The 19,128-nt window shown below is 56.2% G+C and overlaps 14 protein-coding genes across 23 annotated transcripts; 10 read left to right on the plus strand and 4 right to left on the minus strand.

Annotated features, from left to right (window-relative positions):
* KVP17_005213 (uncharacterized protein) lies at positions 1-382 on the minus strand (the record flags this gene model as incomplete). Its single annotated transcript, XM_068515019.1, has 1 exon — positions 1-382. A coding segment is annotated over one exon (382 nt), but the record flags the coding sequence as incomplete, so codon positions are not given.
* Positions 383-494: 112 nt separating this feature from the next.
* KVP17_001385 (uncharacterized protein) lies at positions 495-1,502 on the plus strand (the record flags this gene model as incomplete). 2 transcript variants are annotated; one of them, XM_068516744.1, is made up of 1 exon in its annotated part: positions 495-1,502. In XM_068516744.1, one exon carries the CDS (start codon positions 495-497, stop codon positions 1,500-1,502), a length of 1,008 nt encoding a protein of 335 aa, XP_068374437.1. The 2 variants fall into 2 exon arrangements, with proteins under 2 accessions (XP_068374437.1, XP_068374436.1); XM_068516743.1 differs by having other exon boundaries at positions 600-1,502.
* Positions 1,503-1,734: 232 nt separating this feature from the next.
* On the plus strand, positions 1,735-2,934 carry KVP17_001386 (uncharacterized protein; the record flags this gene model as incomplete). 2 transcript variants are annotated; one of them, XM_068516746.1, is made up of 1 exon in its annotated part: positions 1,735-2,934. In XM_068516746.1, one exon carries the CDS (start codon positions 1,735-1,737, stop codon positions 2,932-2,934), a length of 1,200 nt encoding a protein of 399 aa, XP_068374439.1. The 2 variants fall into 2 exon arrangements, with proteins under 2 accessions (XP_068374439.1, XP_068374438.1); XM_068516745.1 differs by having other exon boundaries at positions 1,936-2,934.
* A 90-nt stretch (positions 2,935-3,024) lies between these two features.
* Positions 3,025-4,224, minus strand: KVP17_001384 (uncharacterized protein; the record flags this gene model as incomplete). Of its 2 annotated transcripts, none has more annotated exons than XM_068516741.1 (1): positions 3,025-4,224. In XM_068516741.1, the coding sequence occupies one exon, from the start codon at positions 4,222-4,224 to the stop codon at positions 3,025-3,027; it is 1,200 nt and encodes a 399-aa protein (XP_068374434.1). The 2 variants fall into 2 exon arrangements, with proteins under 2 accessions (XP_068374434.1, XP_068374435.1); XM_068516742.1 differs by having other exon boundaries at positions 3,025-4,134.
* KVP17_005214 (uncharacterized protein) lies at positions 4,223-5,191 on the plus strand (the record flags this gene model as incomplete). Its single annotated transcript, XM_068515020.1, has 1 exon — positions 4,223-5,191. The coding sequence occupies one exon, from the start codon at positions 4,223-4,225 to the stop codon at positions 5,189-5,191; it is 969 nt and encodes a 322-aa protein (XP_068374447.1).
* A 26-nt stretch (positions 5,192-5,217) lies between these two features.
* On the plus strand, positions 5,218-8,107 carry KVP17_001388 (uncharacterized protein; the record flags this gene model as incomplete). Of its 3 annotated transcripts, XM_068516749.1 has the most annotated exons (2): positions 5,218-7,001; positions 7,030-8,107. In XM_068516749.1, 2 exons carry the CDS (start codon positions 5,218-5,220, stop codon positions 8,105-8,107), a joined length of 2,862 nt encoding a protein of 953 aa, XP_068374442.1. The 3 variants fall into 3 exon arrangements, with proteins under 3 accessions (XP_068374442.1, XP_068374441.1, XP_068374443.1); XM_068516748.1 differs by lacking the exon at positions 7,030-8,107 and having other exon boundaries at positions 5,218-7,005; XM_068516750.1 differs by lacking the exon at positions 5,218-7,001 and having other exon boundaries at positions 7,058-8,107.
* A 30-nt stretch (positions 8,108-8,137) lies between these two features.
* On the plus strand, positions 8,138-11,182 carry KVP17_001390 (uncharacterized protein; the record flags this gene model as incomplete). Its single annotated transcript, XM_068516752.1, has 1 exon — positions 8,138-11,182. The coding sequence occupies one exon, from the start codon at positions 8,138-8,140 to the stop codon at positions 11,180-11,182; it is 3,045 nt and encodes a 1,014-aa protein (XP_068374445.1).
* Positions 11,183-11,236: 54 nt separating this feature from the next.
* On the plus strand, positions 11,237-11,692 carry KVP17_001381 (uncharacterized protein; the record flags this gene model as incomplete). Its single annotated transcript, XM_068516736.1, has 1 exon — positions 11,237-11,692. One exon carries the CDS (start codon positions 11,237-11,239, stop codon positions 11,690-11,692), a length of 456 nt encoding a protein of 151 aa, XP_068374429.1.
* Positions 11,693-11,758: 66 nt separating this feature from the next.
* Positions 11,759-12,148, plus strand: KVP17_001387 (uncharacterized protein; the record flags this gene model as incomplete). Its single annotated transcript, XM_068516747.1, has 1 exon — positions 11,759-12,148. One exon carries the CDS (start codon positions 11,759-11,761, stop codon positions 12,146-12,148), a length of 390 nt encoding a protein of 129 aa, XP_068374440.1.
* Positions 12,149-12,175: 27 nt separating this feature from the next.
* Positions 12,176-13,695, minus strand: KVP17_001389 (uncharacterized protein; the record flags this gene model as incomplete). Its single annotated transcript, XM_068516751.1, has 2 exons — positions 12,176-13,578; positions 13,638-13,695. The coding sequence occupies 2 exons, from the start codon at positions 13,693-13,695 to the stop codon at positions 12,176-12,178; spliced, it is 1,461 nt and encodes a 486-aa protein (XP_068374444.1).
* Positions 13,696-13,744: 49 nt separating this feature from the next.
* On the minus strand, positions 13,745-15,744 carry KVP17_001379 (uncharacterized protein; the record flags this gene model as incomplete). Of its 3 annotated transcripts, XM_068516734.1 has the most annotated exons (2): positions 13,745-15,358; positions 15,385-15,744. In XM_068516734.1, the coding sequence occupies 2 exons, from the start codon at positions 15,742-15,744 to the stop codon at positions 13,745-13,747; spliced, it is 1,974 nt and encodes a 657-aa protein (XP_068374427.1). The 3 variants fall into 3 exon arrangements, with proteins under 3 accessions (XP_068374427.1, XP_068374426.1, XP_068374425.1); XM_068516733.1 differs by lacking the exon at positions 15,385-15,744 and having other exon boundaries at positions 13,745-15,181; XM_068516732.1 differs by having other exon boundaries at positions 15,319-15,744.
* Positions 15,745-15,927: 183 nt separating this feature from the next.
* Positions 15,928-16,785, plus strand: KVP17_001383 (uncharacterized protein; the record flags this gene model as incomplete). Its single annotated transcript, XM_068516740.1, has 1 exon — positions 15,928-16,785. One exon carries the CDS (start codon positions 15,928-15,930, stop codon positions 16,783-16,785), a length of 858 nt encoding a protein of 285 aa, XP_068374433.1.
* A 38-nt stretch (positions 16,786-16,823) lies between these two features.
* On the plus strand, positions 16,824-17,510 carry KVP17_001380 (uncharacterized protein; the record flags this gene model as incomplete). Its single annotated transcript, XM_068516735.1, has 1 exon — positions 16,824-17,510. The coding sequence occupies one exon, from the start codon at positions 16,824-16,826 to the stop codon at positions 17,508-17,510; it is 687 nt and encodes a 228-aa protein (XP_068374428.1).
* A 159-nt stretch (positions 17,511-17,669) lies between these two features.
* On the plus strand, positions 17,670-18,962 carry KVP17_001382 (uncharacterized protein; the record flags this gene model as incomplete). 3 transcript variants are annotated; one of them, XM_068516739.1, is made up of 2 exons in its annotated part: positions 17,670-18,001; positions 18,029-18,962. In XM_068516739.1, the coding sequence occupies 2 exons, from the start codon at positions 17,670-17,672 to the stop codon at positions 18,960-18,962; spliced, it is 1,266 nt and encodes a 421-aa protein (XP_068374432.1). The 3 variants fall into 3 exon arrangements, with proteins under 3 accessions (XP_068374432.1, XP_068374431.1, XP_068374430.1); XM_068516738.1 differs by lacking the exon at positions 18,029-18,962 and having other exon boundaries at positions 17,679-18,014; XM_068516737.1 differs by lacking the exon at positions 17,670-18,001 and having other exon boundaries at positions 18,279-18,962.
* Positions 18,963-19,128: the final 166 nt, after the last annotated feature.

The raw sequence follows: 19,128 nt of genomic DNA on the forward strand, positions 1-19,128 counted from the left end.
CGTTCTCCTCTCGGTACTTCTCAGCCTGCTTGGTGGCAAACTCACTTTGAACCTCAGCCTGGATCCTGGCCTTCTCGTGAGCCTGGCATTTTTTCGTAAGGTGCTCGATGGTGTCTTTGACCCTCATGCGGTGCTTGGCGGCACTTAATCGGTTACGTGCCCTCTGAATGTTGACTCGAGTTTCCTGAGGTGTGCTCTCTGTTATTCGTCTCTTGGATATCGCTGTGTCTGTGATTTGAGTTGCCTTGCGGGTTCGTGAGATTTCGTCGTCCACCGCTCCCCACTCCACCGGATTAACAACAGCAAGATCCAGTGCCGGGCCCCATTCTTCTCCTACTGCAGGTGGCGTCTCATACTGAGGATGCCACTCCTCCTCTGACATGAAATTTTCAAATTCTCATCATGAGATGAAGCTGACAATCGGATCATTCTAAGCACCGATCCAGCCCATCAACGTTGTGTAATCATCATTTTTTTATCCCACTTTTTTTACTATGATTCCCTCCTCAAGCAGTTCATCGTCCAGCAGCCAGAGCTCCCCGCACATGCGAAGCCCGCAAACAAACGGCTTAGCGCTTGCGAGGCCCCGCGGCAGTCGAATGACGCAGGATGCGTACGTCCAGGGGCGAATCGTCGCCGCTGCCGCTGTGTATTTTGCGATGCTACCCTTCGAGAAGGAGATACAGGATTTCCTAACGAGACCGGTGGCCAACACCGACTTGCAGGTGCGCCCGATCTACGGAATACGCCTGCACGAGATCGTGTCTAGATATGTCCACTCGCAAGGTCGCCGGGGAGACTTCATGCGTAGTTTGGCCACAATTCGATCTCGACGTTGCGCCCTGAAGCGATGCGACGACGTCCTGTGCACCTTTGCGCATGACGAGCCTGTACGCGAACGTCCCAAGTTTTCTAACAGTCGCATTTGTCCAGACCTACATTGCAGCTTAAAAAGGTGTCCCTTCGCCCACAGCGAGGGCGAGCTGACGGCCAACACACTATTCCTACGAACGATGCCGTGCCCTGCGGAGGCTCGCCCGTGGAAGGCGCCTGGACCCCGCAGCCCAGGGCTCAAAGAGGAGGCTCAGTGCCCACGCAAGCGCTGCTGCCGGTATTTTCACAGCATTGTCGAGCGACGCAGTTTCCCCTTCTTCCACCGGGCCCTCGTCCTCGCCACCACTGGCCGGTCACTGGCCTGCAAGATCATTACCATGGTCAACGGAGGGCACAAGATGGTGGAGGTGGCCAGATTCGTGGTATCCGTATACACTGACGAGGACAGGCAAATGGGGCTGGACTACGTCCAGCGTGCAGTCGGCTTTCAGCAGCGGTTCGCAGACGTGATGCCTGTAATGCTGCGCCCAAAGGCGAGCCCGGACGCCCGTATCTCCCAGAGGAGGCGACCTGGATCGGGATCGAGGCGAGCGTTCATGAAACATGTGGACCCGAACAGCAATGGCGCACACAGATGGCCTTCGACCGCTGGACAGATTGCTGGTTGAGCCTGGCAAAGGAACGCTACCGACTGGAGCTTTTTATTCGAATTGACGTCCTATATTTCTAGGAACGCTGAAAATCTGGGCCTCTATCACTCGCCGGCGGACTCTGTTATTCCTTTGGCGTTGAAGCTGTGTGTATAATTTGCGCTTTGGGTATTTTGATTATCTTTTTCATGAATGCTGGTACCTCTTTGTATCATATGAAGTGAAATCTCGAAAAACATAATTCCGCCTTATGCGTTTGATTGCAAAGGAAGACGATATTGCAAGCGAAAATATTGCAAGTGTAGCTGTGGCGTCTGGCATTTTTGCTGGTCTCGGCGTGTCGAAAATGAGAAGAACTTTGTCGAGAAATAAGAGCGACATGCCAAGAAATGTATCTAGAAGCGAAAGCCTCAAACGGATGCTTTATCCAAGAACGATCATTCAGCTCGTCATGGGGAAGCCGCCCTCCACCACCTGCCAACATGTGAGAAGCGTAGTGGAGGAAGATGTGGGGAATGATGCTGAGAGTGCCAGGTTGGTGAATGACACCTCAATCGCTGATGACGATGTCCGATCGCTGTTCAAGAGCGCTGTGACGATGGATACACATGACGCCAAGCGCCGAGTGTTGGCCACCGCCTTACGTGCTGGCCGTCGTGCCAAGTATCGCGTCTACTTCGAGTTCCTGCGGGACAACGATGATGATGCGGGTACGCTGTATGTCTCCACCAACGAGTCGTTGGTGTCTCCTCTGGACGTGTCTAGGAAACATGATGTCGTCAACATTCTCGAGATCAATCCCCCAGCCCGTGATGTGCATACGGTCGCGGAGAATGTCCATATACTTCGCTCCAACAACCGCGAGTGGATGGTAGCGATAAAATTCCCCGCGTACTCAACACTCCGCGCTCTAAAACAGGTCCGGCAGCATAACTACGCCCTTGTCGGCTTGGAGTCCGCGGACATTTCTCCCGTCCCAGGCACCGAGCCGTACTATCATTGCCTCGAGTGGAAAGGTGTCAGTCTTGAGAATCTCAGTGAGATTGTATTGAGGACATTGTCCGCTAGGGATGATGCAAGCACTGCACCTGTTTATGCTGGACCTGTTTATGCTGGACCTGTAAAGGCTGGTGCGGAGGACTCGGTTGGAGGGCTTTCCGATATGTCCTCCGGATCGTCTGTATGTGTCCTGGGGGAGGGCAGCGGTGCAGAAGCTGCGGTGATGAGACGCGCCAATACCGAGTCGACTGATACTGGACGATTGAGCCAATTTGTCTTCCCCGACTTGAGTCTGAATTTAGCAGACATTCTGAGCGAGTCAGCCAAGGAACAACCTCGAGTCGACATGCCGAGTCCCACCGTTACGCCAAGAACTTGCCGGAGCACGCGTCGCAGCTTGGCCCCGCTAGATTTCAGTGGCATGGCCTCAATTACAGAGAATGACGAATGAATGATGTGTGTATTAGTGTCTAACTTTCGTAGACGAAACAAAATGTCCGAGCCACCCACAGCATTGAAAATAGATTGAACGTGTGTGTTGTTAGAGGTGGTCAGCATAGTCCACTGCAGAGAGGACCTTGCCTCCATCCGCTCGTAGTAATATGCGGTCAGCCTTTTGGAGTGTGAACAGATGGTCCGAAAAGAAGAGGCCCATCCGGAACCCCAGCATGAACCGCACTAGGTCGAGTAGAGCAACCTCGAAATCGTACTGGAAATCCGTTGGAGGATAGGGGTGGCTCTGGACAAAGGTGTCTAAATAAAGACGAGTGAGGGTTCCTTCATGCTCCGCCACGTCCTCACAGTTGCAGTGCAGGTAGTACACCAAGTCTTGGACTCCTAGACCACCACCGGACCACTGAAGGTCATAAACCCCCATTGATTTCGTTCCGAAGAGCATGTTCTCCGATTTGCAGTCGCCATGAACGGCTGTCCACCGCGGATTTTGAGAGGAGGCGCGTCCCATGGACGGGGTCAAAGGGGAGTCCACTCCGGTGAGCCTCTTGAATATGGCTGGCGCCGCGATCCGCAGTCTCTTAGCCAGCAGCTTGTTTAACCCGTGGCCGTCTCCACATTCCCTTAGAAAGTTGCGCCACTGGCCTTCCATGATCTCGAGCTCCGCTTGCCGCTTGTCAAGGGCCCAGAACGTACCGTAGGTCCATAGGTCCTCCAAAACGTCTGAGTTGACATTGGCCGCGTGGAAGATGGCCAGATTTCGTACCACCGACGCAGCCTCGTCACGGACGGTGGACAATGGGCAGGTGGAGAGGAGGTCTGACATGCAGATATACATAGCCCCATCACTCGCCCAGTACACCCCCACAAGCTCCGGCAGCATCGGACCCGCACGAACCAAGCCACCAAGTGCAGAGACCTCCACGTCGTACGACTTGAGGCGTGTTGCTGTCTTGGGGTCCCTAGCGCCCGTCACGTGGATGTGTTTGACGACCAGACTGCGGCCCGAGTGCAGGCCAACACGGTAGACGTGGCCGTAGCCCTGCCAGAGGGAGCTGATGCACGTCACACGCTCCACCAGCCCGTCGCACTTCTCCTCAATGAGCTGCCGAACTTCACCCGGCAGCGTGGCGGGCTCTTGCCGTTTGCGCTGCACGTGTCTATCGGACCGTTGACGTTTTAGCTCAGCAATGTTCATCTGCCGATTTTCGTCCGCAATCAATGTCAGTTGCTGCAGGTTAACAGGAGTGGTGGTGCATATCGCACCACAGAAATCAATCTTCCTCATGGTGACGCAACGCAACCGTCATGAGTCGGTTTTTGACCGCCTTTACCGGCAGGCAGCCGAGAAGCGAGTGCCAAACAGGCAGACGGAAGAAACGCCCACGAAACAGTGCACCAACAAGAGATGGGAGATGTGGTATGACAAGTGTGTGCAGACAGATCGCGCGCGTAAATCACACCTCGAATCGGTGAAGGTGAACGAGACGGCAGCGAAGGCAGCGGAGGCTCTGCTGGAATGCACCTTCAGACCTGGCGCCCAGTTCGACCATCGAACCGCGCAGAAGGCGCGGGTGGCATTCCGAAGGGTCGGGCGAAGACAGGCCGAGCTACTCGAGTTATTAAAGCGACACGACCAGACGGAGAAGGACTTCGTAGAGGAGCTGAGTCGGGCAGATTGCCTACAGAGAACTACCCGAGCGGTTTTGGAGAAATCCGACTACGACTACGTCGACCCCACAAACCAGGACTTCTTGCTGGTTGCTGTGATGCGCGCGTTGGAGCAGCAAGCGACGCAAAGGAATACCGACCTGTTCCAGCAGCGAATGGCAGTACTAAAGGAATTGACGGGCCTGCAGGTTCAAGTAAGGCACATCATGCACCAGACAGGCGCGGGAGCTGAAGTAACGGAGGGCGAGTGCGCCTTGGACCTTGTGGAACGTGTGAGGGAGCAAAAATGGCACTCATCAGCCTACCAGACCTGCCTCGCCGCTTTCCGTGACGCCCGTGTCGCCATCAAAGACAGCGTGGAAGACATGTTAAAGAACTACGAACACGAATACTCTGATGAAGAAGGGATGGACTCTGGTAAAGAAGGAACGGCACCCTCCTCTGCGGAAGTGGTGTCTGCAACCCCGCCGGCCTGTTCGAGATCCCCCGCAGCGTTACCCCGCCTAATGTCGCTGGAGCAGGCCTTTGCATACCATAGAGCCGTAATGCAGAGGGCATGCCCAAATGGAAGAAGAGATGGCTAGTGTTTTATATTTTGTGAACGTAAAAGATGGTTTTTGGCGGTGGGAAATGGAGCTCCTTCCGTGAGTACATTCAGAGCAAGAACGAAAAGGTCAAGGAGCAGCTGAGTGCGCGAGCTGAAGTGGTTTCCGATATTTTTGAAGGCTGTTGCTTTCTGATTAATGGAAAGTCTGATGTCACAGACGCAGTGCTCAAGAGACTGATCTTCGCTCATAGCGGGAGATACGACATGTATGGGGGCACCCACACGCATCTGCTAGCCGACAACCTGGCAGTGGGTAACCAGCGCTGGAAGCAGCTGCGCGAACGACAGAAGTTCTCTAGGTTTCAGGTGGTGACGTCTGCGTGGATTCTGGACAGTGTAGAAGCCGGAAAGCGGCTGCCCGAGTCCCGTTACATCCCGGAGTGCCTACAAATCAGCACTCGACAGCAAAGGGAGCTGTTCCCAAAAGCGATTTTGAAGTGCACCGACCCCGGGTTCGTGCAGTCGTACTTCAAACAGTCGCGACTGCACCTTCTGGGGCGCTGGCGCTCGTGGCTCCGGCAGGCGCACAGATTTCGGCCATTCGAGTTGCTGGCGGACAGCTCCGGTCTCGGCCGCTGGTCTCCACACCGCAAGTCGATCGTACTGCACGTGGACTTCGACGCGTTTTTTGTGAACGTGGCCCTGCGAGCTCGGCCAGACTTACAGGGACAGCCCGTAGGGGTAGCGCACGGGTCGGGTGGTGGGTCTAACAGCGAGCTGGCCTCCGTCAACTACGAAGCGCGAGCCTACGGCGTGCATAACGGCCAATGGGTCAGCTCCGCAAAGAAGTTGTGTCCCGCGCTGGTCACTGTGCCGTACGATTTCGAAGGCATCAAGGAGTGCTCTCTGCAGCTGTTCTCCATACTCTCTGAGGTCACCGACAGAGTACTGCCGGCGTCCTGTGACGAAGCCTATCTCCAACTCGTTGACGACGGCGAATGCTCCCAGGCTGTGTACATCGCGACGTACGTTCGGAACGCCGTACTGAAGGCCACCAACATCGCTGTGTCCGTGGGCATCGGCCCTAACCTGCTACTAGCGAAGCTGGCTGGCCTCCAGGCGAAGCCGGTACCCCGAGGAGTGCTCGACACGGCCTGTTACCTCTCAGGAAACCTGACACTACTTCCAGTTGAAGGCATTAGCGCCGCGCCGCCGCTGGTCAGCTGTCCGGCCGTCCAGCCTTCTTGGAGGCGTGTCGAGGCCTTGGACGAGATCGACGGCGCCATTCCGGTGGAACTATTGGATCCCTGGCCCGCGATACGGCTGTGGATGCGGCAGTGGATGCTGCGCGACTTGCCTGGTGTGGGGGCACGCACCGAACAACAGCTTCGTGAAAAGGGTCTGGTCACCGTCGGCGATGTGCAGGATACCACCACAGTGACGGGCTTGAAGAAGGTGGTAGGGGAAGCTTTGGGGCTGAAGCTCTCACGTTTCGCGGAAGGCCACGACCCTAGACCCGTGCCTGCTCCGTTCCACGGGATGCAGGAGCAAATAACCATTCAGGTTAACTGGGGCATACGCTTGACATCTGAAGCCGACTTCGAGATCATGCTCGACCAGCTTTCAGTAGAGGCGGCTGGCCGGTGCCATGCTGACGCCTGCGTTGCCTCGGCCGTGAGCTTGAGGTTGCTGATCAGGGCGGCAGGAGCTCCTGTGGAGCCAGCCAAGCCGCTGGGGTGCGGTCTCTGTGACCCACGAAACAGTTCCTCGCACAGGCTGACCGAGCCTACCGCCACATCCGAATCTATTCGCTATGCACTCCAGCAGTGCTGGCGCGAAATCCAGCCGTGAGGGCGCAGAGGTGCGATCATACAGACTGGTGGTCGTCTCCGACGTGAGGGGAATGGGGGCGCACTTGCAAACCTTGGGAGTTTCGCCGGTTGAGGACATCCCCAACGCAGACATCCTGCTTCAAAAGCGGCCGACCTCAAGGGACAAGTACTCTCGCGAGATCCAGTGCCCGCCTGCTAAGCGCCAGCGAGTGCGGAGTCCGGAGCTTGCGCTCAGCTCGCACTCGCTGTACATCGCGGGTTGGGCGGCCAGGTTGGCGCGGGCTCTGCAAGACATCCACGAGACGTGCGTCCGCGAGACAGCCGCTCTGACACTGGAATGGCGGGTGCCCTGCTTTGAAGAGGGTCTCTGGCAGCGACTCGCCGCTTGGGCGGTGCAGCACCTGCGGGCCCACCCCTGGCGTGTGGGTCCGGTAGGAGACTCACCCGCGGGGTACCGGGCAGCGCTAGGCGCCGCCCTAAAGGGACCAGCCCGTGGCCTTCCAGATTTTTTCTGGTACTTGTTCTTGGCGGAAGGATACTTGGATGAAGGCCTTGTATGGTTCCCCTCAGGCAGACTCTGTTGCCATGAGCAGTGCATCGGAATCCAGATCGAGGAAGTTTTGGCGGTTCCCTCCCAAGATGTCGAGCCTACCGACTGGCCTCTCTGCAGCTGGCCTGAAGCGCCCTCTCGAGGAGCGTTGACGGGCCCTGCGGCCAGCGCCATGGTTGTTGTGCTGGTCGCTCTGATGCTACGCGACCGCGCTCTTCCTTGGCTTTGCCACGTGGTAGCCATCAGAGCCGCTCTTTGTGGGGTGTCGGGGGACGTGGGAGGTGACAGGCTCTTCCTCCGCTGGGCCCGTGCCAACGTCACGAAAGAGTTGACTCCTGGCTTGTTGACCGGATGCGTCGAAGAGATGAGAGATCTAATCGGGCGCGCGGTTTGGACGGTCGCCGTTCGCGACATTCTTCAGCGGTACTGCCCTGTGGTTACCCCCCAACTCATGCTTTCTTTGTGTAGCCTGCGCCAGGAACCACCCAACGCCGACGACGCCCTTTGGTGTCTGTGCCGTCGTCTGCTCCCTCAGGGCGCAGCCCTCCTTTACGCCCACGTGTTGACGTAATGACACGTCAGGCGAAATACGTATTTGGTCATGAGGAGCCTCTGGGGCATCTACCTGCGCTGCGTGGTCGATGTGGCAGTCATCGTATCCTCAGTCGCTCTTTGTGTATGGTTTGGAACCACCACCTTGAGAGTTAGGGGGGTGGCAAAAAGCTCTGACTGGGTGGTGGTAGCCGCGTTGTGTGCCGGTACCCTTGCCTTGTGGTTCATGCTCGTTTTCCTTCTGGATTCGATTCGCTATATGGAACGAAGTCACTCCGAGGGGTACTGGCTCCCCGCCTCGAGCTACATCGGCTGTCTAAAGCTACACAACCGATTTGATGACTTGAACATCGGGAAAAGGGCGAGGGCCAATAACCCAACGATCGAGGTGCCCCCCCTCCATGAGTCCATCAGCGCCGACGCCCCGCCTCGGTTCGTGAAATTACTGGACTTGCGGCTACTCATGTATTCATACTCTCTTGGTGAGTCGTGGCGGCTGCTATCGCTCTGTTGGAACGTAGGGTGGATGTGTCTATGGTTATTCTCGACCGGCTACTGGAGGAGGGATAGTGTGTGGGAAGCGTGGGACGTCTCTCTGATTCCTTGGGACCTGGAGGTGGCTCAGGCTATATTCGTCATCGGTGGCATGTTCGACTTCGCATTCAAGACGGTAGCCCAGCCCTCCCTAACCCCCTATCTGCTATCCTTGTCATGCTGGGTGGAAATCACAGCTCTTCCTCCTGCGCTCATTATTCTTTACTACATCAGTGGATCTCTGTACATGCACCAGCTAGGATGGCTGCGCTGGTTGCGTTTGTTCATGTTGGTGCGCCTCATGAGCTTCGACGGTCTCTCGCGCGACATTACGAAGTCTAGGTTGGTGCAGCTCTGCTTTGCCATGGGCATTCTCCTTTTGTCTTTCGCCTCGGCAGAGTTCACATACGAAGGCGTCACGGCACCAGGAGTTACGGCTGGCTCTGACTGGTCCAATAGCTTCATGGAGTGGATCTACTTCGCCATCGTCACGTTATCAACTGTCGGATATGGGGACATGTCCCCCCAAACTGGCCAAGGGCGAGTTCTCTGCTCGATTTTTATCATTATGCTCATCCTGTGGATTCCCAACGAACTCTCTCACCTTTCGGAGCTAAATCAGCGCCGAACCACCACCATCGGTCAGCCGCCGCGCCATTTCAGCCACTGCTTAGTTGTGGTGGGCGGCGTGTCACAGACGGACCTCCTACACATCATGAACGAAGTGGAACTGGCCAACGACTTTGCAGGCGATCAGAGCCGCGTGAAGGACATAGTGGTGGTCACTCCCGAGGATCGGGAACTGTACAGACCCAACATCGACGCCGCGGCTTCGATGAACATCGCCTTGATGATAAAGGAAGCCGAGGTTGGCGTTGGCGGGTCCATCAAGGACATATCCGACCTGCGAGGCATTCACCGGGCCAGAGGATTCATCGTCTGTGGTGACCATCGCCACGTATTGGCGCCGTGGATCGCCTCCAGGCAGATCCTCTCACGTATGCTGGCGTTGAAGGAGATCCTGCCCCCCGAGAAGCACGACAGTCTCGCTCTGATTATGCGAAACCCAGTTGAGAAACGCTATCTGCTGGCCGAGAATATCCGTAGCCTGGTGGTGGTGGAGGAGTTGAGAAATGCCTTTCTCGTCATGAACACCACTACGTGTCGAGGCATCATAGCGGCACTCGTACCTCTATTCCATCACTTCGACGCACCCGCCCTCCGGGACCGCAAACTCGGGCAGGAGTCTGGGTACGGTACCTACCTTCGAGGCGTCGTGAAGAAGCTGTTTCGCTTCACCCCGCCCCAATGGGCGCACTCTATGCCTTTTCGCAGAATCGTTGAGATATTCTATCACGAGTTCAACGTGCTGGTCATCGGCCTGCTATCGCGTGATCCAGAGAGCTCGTGGGACCTCTGGCTCAACTGTAGCCTCGGCCAGACCAAGTGCGTCGACGCCTCCACAGAGTACTTGCTCGTCATCGCGCGGTCGCCCAAGCTCCTGGCCGGCATATACAAGTGCGCCACCTCCCCCTGGAACGACTCCTCAGACGAAGATCTGGAGTGTTCTGCGGAGTCCGATATACGCCAGCTGGTGTCGCGGAAGAAGACCATGGCGACGATGAACTCGTTTGAGTTTTGTCCCAGATTGGCTAAGGGCGATTCTACTGTTTTTATAGACCGGCAAGTACTCCGCGAGGACGCCGGGGACGCCAGGTTACATTTCTCAGACCCTTACAAACCTTTGCTGTTGATATGCGGCACCTGCATGGGGATGGTGGAGATGTTACAATACTACCACACCCTAAATACGCACAATGTAGTAATCTTGGCCTCCAGTTTGGATGTGCTGGCAGACCCCCCTGTGGAGTGGGGCACGTGGCTGGGGCTTGTGGAAGGCATTCCGACGGAGACACGCGATCTGAAGCGCGGAGGCGTGTTCGAGGCGTCTAGGTTTTTGATCCTTCCGTTGCATCTGGATGCCGCTGGCGCGACGAACACCACAGAGCAGGACCGGAGTGTACTGGTGACGCACTACGTACTCAGTCGCCTAGTCGACATCGCAACTCAACCTGTCACCCTTCTCCTTAACCATTGCCGGAACGTGGAGCATATGCACGCCAACGCCGTAACCTCGAACTTCCTTGCGTCGCCAGCCTTTGCCGCATCCACTGTGCTGTCAGATGAGATGCTGACGCCTCTGGTGCTGCAGCACCCAGCGCTGTCGCAGTTCAGCGTGGACTCCACCGTTTTTCGTGTTCTTCTCGGGCTCACCCCGCTGTGTATGGAGCGCAGCCTGCTTGACCCAACGGCTCATGAACTGTGCCCTTTCAACGGACAGGGCATTCAGCGCTCTAAGAAAGTAGGTGACGCGTTTGAGACTTTCGGCGAAGCCTTTGATGACCACTTCAAGAACCACCACATTGTTATTGGCCTGTATCGTCCAGCAATCTCTGACGATATCGGGCCGCATTTTCTCAGCGCCCCGGATCACGATTTCGTTTTGGATGTACGTGACCGGCTTCTGTTGCTGCCTCCATCAGTGCCACTTGCTTTTTGAAACCTCCATCAGTGCCACTTGCTTTTTGAAACCAAGTCAATATATTGACTCTTTATGGTTGACGTCTCATTCAGACCCTTTTTGGCGAACGACTTGTTCAGGTACGACATTGTTAACATTGACCCCTTCACTGAGAACTTCCACATCCAGTTTTACTTGAACTACCTCGTCGGCTGGCCGGAATGCTGCTTCGTAGCTGCCAGTGCCACTGGGGACATCATCGGGTATGTCCTGGGCAAAACTGAAGGGGTCGGTGAGGAGTGGCACGTCCACGTGACTGCCATTACGGTGTGCCCGGAGTACCGGGGCACGGGAGTGGCCAGAACACTGCTGACGAAGCTGGAGCGCACCGGAAAGTCCGCTCGAGCCCGGTTTTGCGATCTTTATGTACGGATTGACAATTCGGCTGCCGTCCAGTTCTACCAGCGGAACGGGTACTGCGTGCACCAGAAAGTAGAGGACTACTACCCTGATGGTCTCGCAGCATACGACATGCGGAAGAACCTCTGACTGCTGCTGTCAAATGTTGTTCCCTGCATAATCCTTTTCAAACGAAGGATCAGAAATATTTCAGTTATGTCTCGAGTGCATTTTCATGAAAACGATGCTTCCGATGTCTGGAAGACTCTCATTTCCCAAGCTGCCACAGCTAAATCTCGCACCAGATTCGTCCCTCTGACTCGGCGAGCGCCAGCTGTGGCTCGACGAGTGGCGCGACAAGGTGCGCGGCCAGCTGCCTTCCCTTCGTGGAATGATGTTGCTAGGGGTGAGAGTGAGCTGGCATGCGGTGAAGCGAACCCAGCGGATCACGACGAGTCCTCTGAGAGCGAGAAGTCTGACAACGAGACGCCTGGCACCATACCGACTGAGAGGCGACGAGGACCCCGCGGGAATACGCGGCTCACCCACTTATCCAAGCCCCGACGATCCCAGCGACTCATTAACAAGGCACGGAGCTCCCAGTAGAATCCTATGTTGCATGTCGGAGTTGAATCAAAGGTAGTGAGAGATGTCATGCTCGTCCGGCGACTCGGCAGCGGTGTCTGCGTCATGAAACATGTCGACTTGGCCGCTAACGAAGGCTTTGAACTCCGGCATCGAAAAGAGGTGGGCGTGAGGGTCAGGGGCGCCCAGCTGAATGTCTCCTTCGAGGAGACTATGCAGCCGAGCCTTCCGTCGCTGGTTCTTTTTGGGAACACTCTTTGCAGCTTTGGAGGTGTCGAAGGGATCTGTAGCTGTGTGTATCAGTTCGTCGATTTGGAACTCGAGGTTATGTGTCGTAGACACGAGAACGTTGATACCTCTATCGCGTAGGAATTTCAGGACACCGGTAGTGACCTCCCAGTCAAAGTCTGATATGGGTTTTGGCGGGAACGGACCGGCATCGGCTGGCAGTTTGTAACCGTTGGCGGCCGCGGGCATCGACTCCGGAGCCTTCCACTTGAGAAGTGCCGGAATGTTTGGTGTGGGGTCCATCCGAGTTGGAACTTCCCAATCGGGGAGCTCACTGCTCTCTAGGCGCATTCTCTCCGTGCGGCGGAGATTCTCTAGTTGTTCCCGTAGGTTATCGCTTGTGTCCCGGCGCTCTAAGCGCCGACGTTTCGGACGTTCCTCCTCATCGTTCCTTTTCCTCTTCCTCTCTGTCATTTCCGATTCTTCCTTAATGGCCTCCTCAGCCTTCTCAAGCTGAATCTTCTCCACCAAAAAGATAACCCTCTGGGCAAGGAACTTCATGAAGAAGTCATCCAGAAGAAAAACGCTGCTGATTTTCGACCTGTGGTCGCTCGCAGTGTGACTCGTGCTGCAGAACTCCCCCAGCGCCACGCACGCGGGACCCATAATGGCCCACATGATATCAAAGAGGCGCTGGCCAGTAAGGGGCACCGCCCGCATGTCGGTGGAGGACATGTTAAACGTCATTGTAAGTTGTAATTCGGGTTTCCCAAATAGCTTGCCGGCTAGCCCATCGCTCATGTCGTTCTTAATCGATTTCCAGAGCCAACGCCCCAGTTTGCACCGCAGCTCGTGCCAATTGCAGGCGTTTGGCACCAACAAGTCGAACGAAGGGGGAACTCGGGTCATACAAATCTTAATGCAGGTCACAATGGGCGCCTTAGCCGGCAACGTCAGAGAGACGGTAGTGGCGTCGGGTGGGATATGGTGACCTCTCTCCTTCATCCACTGCACAACAAAGGACTCCAGTGACAACAACAGCTCCGTCCTCGCTGCCTCAGCCAAGGGAAGAAAGCCGGGGTCCAGCACCTCAAGTTCGACCTTGGTGCTCCGCGTGCGCCGACAGCGGGCATTACTCCGCTCTGACTCCTCCAGCATGCATCTAATGACCTGAGACACCTCAGTCTGGTGGGCACGGTACCAAGGCGCGTCAGGCTTGATGTCTGGCGAAAATTACCACAGAAATGGATGGCAATTTTCCTACATTCACAAGGACACTCACCTGTCTCTGCAGAGCTACCAGGCGCGATGCCCGCAACCGATTCCGAATGCAGGAGCATTTTCGAAATTGCAATATTCGCAATAAAGTTTGACTGCACAGACCATTAGTCACCACAGCCACACCCACTCCTGATTTGTGTCATTCCTTGGTGAACACGACTCCACCACGATATGATAGTCCTTGGCCCCCACCTCTCGAGCAGCCAGGCAAACGCTTTGGGGATCGTTGGCATGGGCCTTAAGGATGTCCACAACGTCGTTGCCGTTCACCGTAGAACGCGCAGCCTCAGTGTCCGCGGTGAAGATGCGCCCACTGAAGCCTTCTCTCTGAGTCCCCGTGGCGTCGATCTTCTCAGCTGAACTGCTTCTCGATTCCCACGCGTCGAACTGCCAAAACTGGTGCGTGTTAGTTCGTTGGAAGGTGCCGTTCCAGTCGCACATGAAGGCGATAGCGTGCCGGTCGGACAGAGGGAAGGAGTCTGTGCGGGCTCCCTGGAGCCATCCTTTGTTGTCCAGGCACTTCTGTCCGCCGTGATTCTCCAGCATGCGACGCCCAGCCACTGACTGCCACTGCTGCATTCTGTTACTTGGGTCACAGGGTTGTAACGTCAGATAAGGATACTGGGACCGTACGTCACCCTTCGCAGGGTCCGGAAAGTTCACCAGTGTCAAGCACATGCGAAGACTTCTGTGACGAATGTGGTGATACTGGTGTTTCAGCAGCTGATTCCGTTCGAAACTGTTTCGAAATCGATTGACGAACCACTGAAACGAATTGCAGTGAAGCTGTGTGCGAAGACCAGCTCGCTCCTCCACTCCAACGCCCTCATCAAGGGTGTTGATGATCGAGTGGTACTCTTGCATGTACTTGTAATAGTCGTCTAACCACACCCGGCCTACGCGCTTCTGGTTGCGCTGCACTTGGCGGACCAGGTCCCCGTTGGGGTCGGGCTTGGGCGGCCGGTCGAAGATATGACCAACCTTGGACTCCTTCTCGGCGTAGATCTCTCCGCCACACATCCAACTACGCATGGACTGCTCCAGGTTTTCACCTCCCCACTCCAGCATCCCCGGGTCGTACCGCCCACCCTGTACCCACCACTTTTTGGTCAACGCCAACACGCCACCAGCGCTGATGGGCACCTCATCCGTGAGATCCTCCTGCCATCCGAACTCGAAGGTCCAGTCGAACATCATCTTGGCGCCACTGGTGCCCTTCTGGGCCCATGTATAACGGTCGATGTCGTAAATGGCTGGGCAGGCGATCCGCTTGTAGTTCAACTTCAGGTGCTTCAAGAGAGGTGGTAGCCATCCCTCGTATGGACGGCAATGGCCGTCCATGAAGAATATATTGGGGGCCTGCGCCACGTCGGCTCCCAGGATGCGTGCACGAATGAGGCCGTTGGGCTCGTCAAGTCTGATAACCTGGACTTTCCCCAGCTCCGCCGCAGTAAGCTGATTCTTCAAGTGCTGCTCCACTGGGATACGAGATGCGTCGTCAATCACAATGATCTCCAAAAGCATATCTGCCGGAGTAGCCTGCATGGTGTACCTAACCGTCTTGTGGATCCATTCCTCCTCGTTACGCACGGGTATGACCACAGAGACTGTGTCGGCGCTCAGAGAGGTGTCCCAATGGTCAGGATCCACCGCCAAGCGTAAGATTTGCGCTGTGCGTCCATTCACACCCAACGACTGCCCCCCAGTAGGGGCAACGACGATCTGTCTGCAAGCGTCCCGCACCTTACGTTCTCGGCTTGGCTGTTGGAAAACGAGACAGGAGTCCGGCCTTCCTCAGGGAAGGCGGCCAGCAGACCCAACGCTGCCAGCTGCACCAGCATGCCGAGCAACAGCACACGCCGTCGGTACAGCACAGGCTTAGCCTGCCGCTTGAAAAAGTAAACTCCGCATTCGAACAGCGCCGCCACGCATAGCAGTACCACCACTCGCGAGAGAAACGAGTGCGGAGTCGGAACGGTGGCGAGCAGCACACACCAGACGACCAGGGCGACCACACGCAGCATCTCGAGCCGACGTCCGGATCTGCGAACACTATGGTCGAAATCCAGCTTGAGTTGCCTTCGGGCGATCAGGCTGGAGATAGCCATTGAGAGCACGTATTTGCAATATTGCCTGTGATTTCGCGGGCCCGGCGACATTGTCATTGGACAAGCCCACTTGGATCAGCCGTGAGCGTTGGGAGGTGCAGTATTATCTAGCGGTGTCAGTATGAGACACACAACCCACAGTATAGGCAAAATTAATAATCCATTAAGACATCCGTATTCAAGATGGTGAGCACTCCTTTCGCTTTCGCTGACTACCAGGACATGGCGGACTTCATCCTCAAGAAGTGCCCTGTCAAGCCGGAGATCGCAATCATCTGCGGGTCCGGTCTTGGCACCATCGCTGACCGCATTCAGGAACCGGTCACAATCCCTTATGAGGACATTCCCAACTTTCCCCGTTCTACGGTCCCTGGGCATGCAGGGTGTCTGGTGATCGGCAAACTCAACGGAATTCCTGTGGTCGCCATGAAGGGTCGCCTTCACCTCTACGAAGGTCATCCTGTCTGGAAGACTACTTCTCCTGTGCGCGTGTTCAAGCTTATGGGCATCGACAAGCTCATCGTTTCCAACGCAGCCGGAGCCGTGAACCCCGACTTCAAGGTGGGAGACGTCATGCTTATCAAGGACTACCTGAACATGCCTGGGGTGGCTGGTGTAAACCCGCTGCAGGGGCCGAACCTTGATGAGTTCGGACCGCGATTCCCGCCCATGTCGGCCGCTTTCGACCGCCAGGCTCTTGCGGAGGCCAAGGAGACCGCCAAGGAGATGCCTGTGGGCAAGAGACTAAAGGAGGGTGTCTACATGATGCTAGGCGGGCCTTCTTACGAAACCATTGCTGAGTATCGTATGGCGCGCACTGTCGGCGCCGACGTAGTCGGCATGTCGACTGTTCCAGAGGTTATCGTAGCGGCTCATGCGGGAATGAAGGTATTTGGGTTCACTCTCGTGACGAACGTCGCCGTGATGGACTATTCGGTGACGGAATTCGCCAATCATGAGGAAGTGCTCGAGGCTGGTCGGGAGGCTGCCAAGGATTTATGTGACTTCGTCGAAGTTTTCGTGACAAAGTATGTGTTGTAAATAGCAATCCAACATTATATACAAAGAACGCCGCTACAATGAACGAGTTTTTGAGGCTTGCCATCGAACGCGAAGTGAGAGGGTCCGAGTTTTGGAACATACAGTGTCTGTCATTCGGCGACTTTACCCTTAAATCAGGCAGAAAATCGCCCTACTTTTTTAACGCTGGCGGGTTTAGCACTGGCAGCGACCTCAGCGTGATTGGCAACTGCTACGCCGAGACCATCTCGGAATCTGGCATTGTCTTCGATGTGCTATTCGGGCCTGCGTACAAAGGCATCCCGCTGGTGTGCTGTGCGGCTATGGCCATGAGCGGACGCCTCGGCCGGCCTGTAGAGTACCTTTTCAACCGCAAGACCTGTAAGGACCACGGAGAGGGCGGTCTGCTCGTGGGTGCGATACGAACCGTAGAGCGCATCCTTCGCAGTGGCCGCCGACCGCGTGTGTACCTCGTAGACGACGTCATCACCGCGGGTACGGCTGTACGCGAAGCGGTACAGTTGCTTCGTGAGTCGGGTTGCGAGCTTGTTGGAGTGTGTGTACTGTTGGACCGGCAAGAACGCATGAGCAGCGGTCTGACTGCCCTTGAAGAATTATCCCGAGACCTGGCCATTCCCGTTGACGCAGTGGCCACTCTGACTGACTTAGCGTCGACTGTACAGGATCCCAACGCGCGAGCTAGCCTCCAAGCATACGTCAGCCTGTGTGAAAATGAATCAATCTAAATGGGTGCCTTTCTCTCCCGTGAGTTGAAAGGAGACTCCCCTTACGTCCGTTGCCAAACGTTGATAACAGCCCGAGGCTGCACAAATTGTACGATTGGCGCTGACTCGTGACCCAGAGACTTCGTTAAGGGCGCCGTGAGCAATCCGGTTGTGATATGTATGCACGGTATGTTGGCGTCGTGCGGGCAGTTCGAATTCCTGGCCGCGCAGCTGATGAACAAGGGGTTTTGCGTGATCGCCTTCGACTTTTTCGGCCACGGCCTTTCCTCAGACCTGCCTGACCACGTCGAGGACTCAGCCCTCCTTCTGGTAGAACAAGCGCGAGATGTTATGCAGGCCGCAGGGGTATCGTCTTCCACCAACCATAGCGTGCTCGGGTTCTCCATGGGTGGCTACGTCGCTGTTCGATACACTGGACAATTCCCACATCTGGTCGACAGGCTGGTGCTCTTGGCGCCGGCAGGCCTAATTTCGCGTCCGTGGTTCATTTCGTGGGCACATTGACAGCGGTCACGCAGCGTTCTTCAGTCCCGAGCCTTCGCAGCGTGCCAACCCGTCGTGACGCGCTTCCTAGCAGCCCTTATTTCCCGATGCGAACCCGAGCGGACTGCACACCACTACAACAACCCCCCTCGCCTGCACTCGGAGCCCGCTGACTGGAAAGAAGTTAGCGTGCGTAACCTGCGAACGGTGCTCACGGTGGGGCGTACCCTGAAGCTGTGGGGGGACCAGAAGGCGTTTGACACACTAGGCCAGTGCAATGTCACTATGCTATTCGGATGGGGCGACAAAGACTATATTGTGCCGTTCAAGTACTACGAAGAAACCCTGCGGCAGCGGTATCCTTCCAATTTGACCATTGCAACCTTTGGCGGAGCTGGGCACGTGCTGCTGTCTGACATGCCCTTCGAGTGCGTCCATGTAGTCAGGGATTTTCTAGCACAGCCTGTTATCGATTCCGATGACGTCGAGGCTGTGGGGCCAACCGAGTCACCCTGCGCTTTCAAGCCTGTAGACACTTGCGACGTGATGACTGGCGTGTCAGTGCAGACGCTGGCGATGCTGGATGAGCAGCTGAGCTCCAGACAGTGGAAGAGGTCCATGTCAGTCTTGGGGCTGCAACGCCTGCTGCTGCAGGACGCACGCATGTCATCGTTTGAGTCGACGGCGTCGAAGACACGTCACCCAGCGGAATCTCCGACACGACGCAACTTGACCACCATCAAATCCGATCGCAAGACTGGCATCTCGCGGTCGAGCTCCACCTCGCCGCCGTCGCCGCATCTCTCGAGCGGCGACTGGCTGCTCCCTTTGGCCCACCCACGGCCATCGTGGTCGACAGACAGCATCCTCGCAGGAGAGGAGCAGCGGCTGGAGCAGTCCTCAGACGTCATTCGCCTGGCAATTCGGATCGCTGACGAGGAGGGAGAGTTCAGATTTGACATGGAGTAGTGGGGCGGGGTACATGTGTTTTATGCCAAATCTGTATTTCTGATGCTTAGCAACAAACTCTCGATCAACGACATTGCTGGTAACCTGGCCGGTCAGCGCGTTTTAATGCGTGTTGACTTCAACGTGCCCATCCAGGACGGCGTTGTGAAGGACAAGACGCGCGTTG

This window comes from the organism of the source record quoted next, assembly GCF_019968985.1.
Source record: "MAG: Porospora cf. gigantea B chromosome Unknown PgB_NODE_407_length_19128_cov_117.304, whole genome shotgun sequence".
Taxonomy (NCBI): domain Eukaryota; phylum Apicomplexa; class Conoidasida; order Eugregarinorida; family Porosporidae; genus Porospora; species Porospora cf. gigantea B.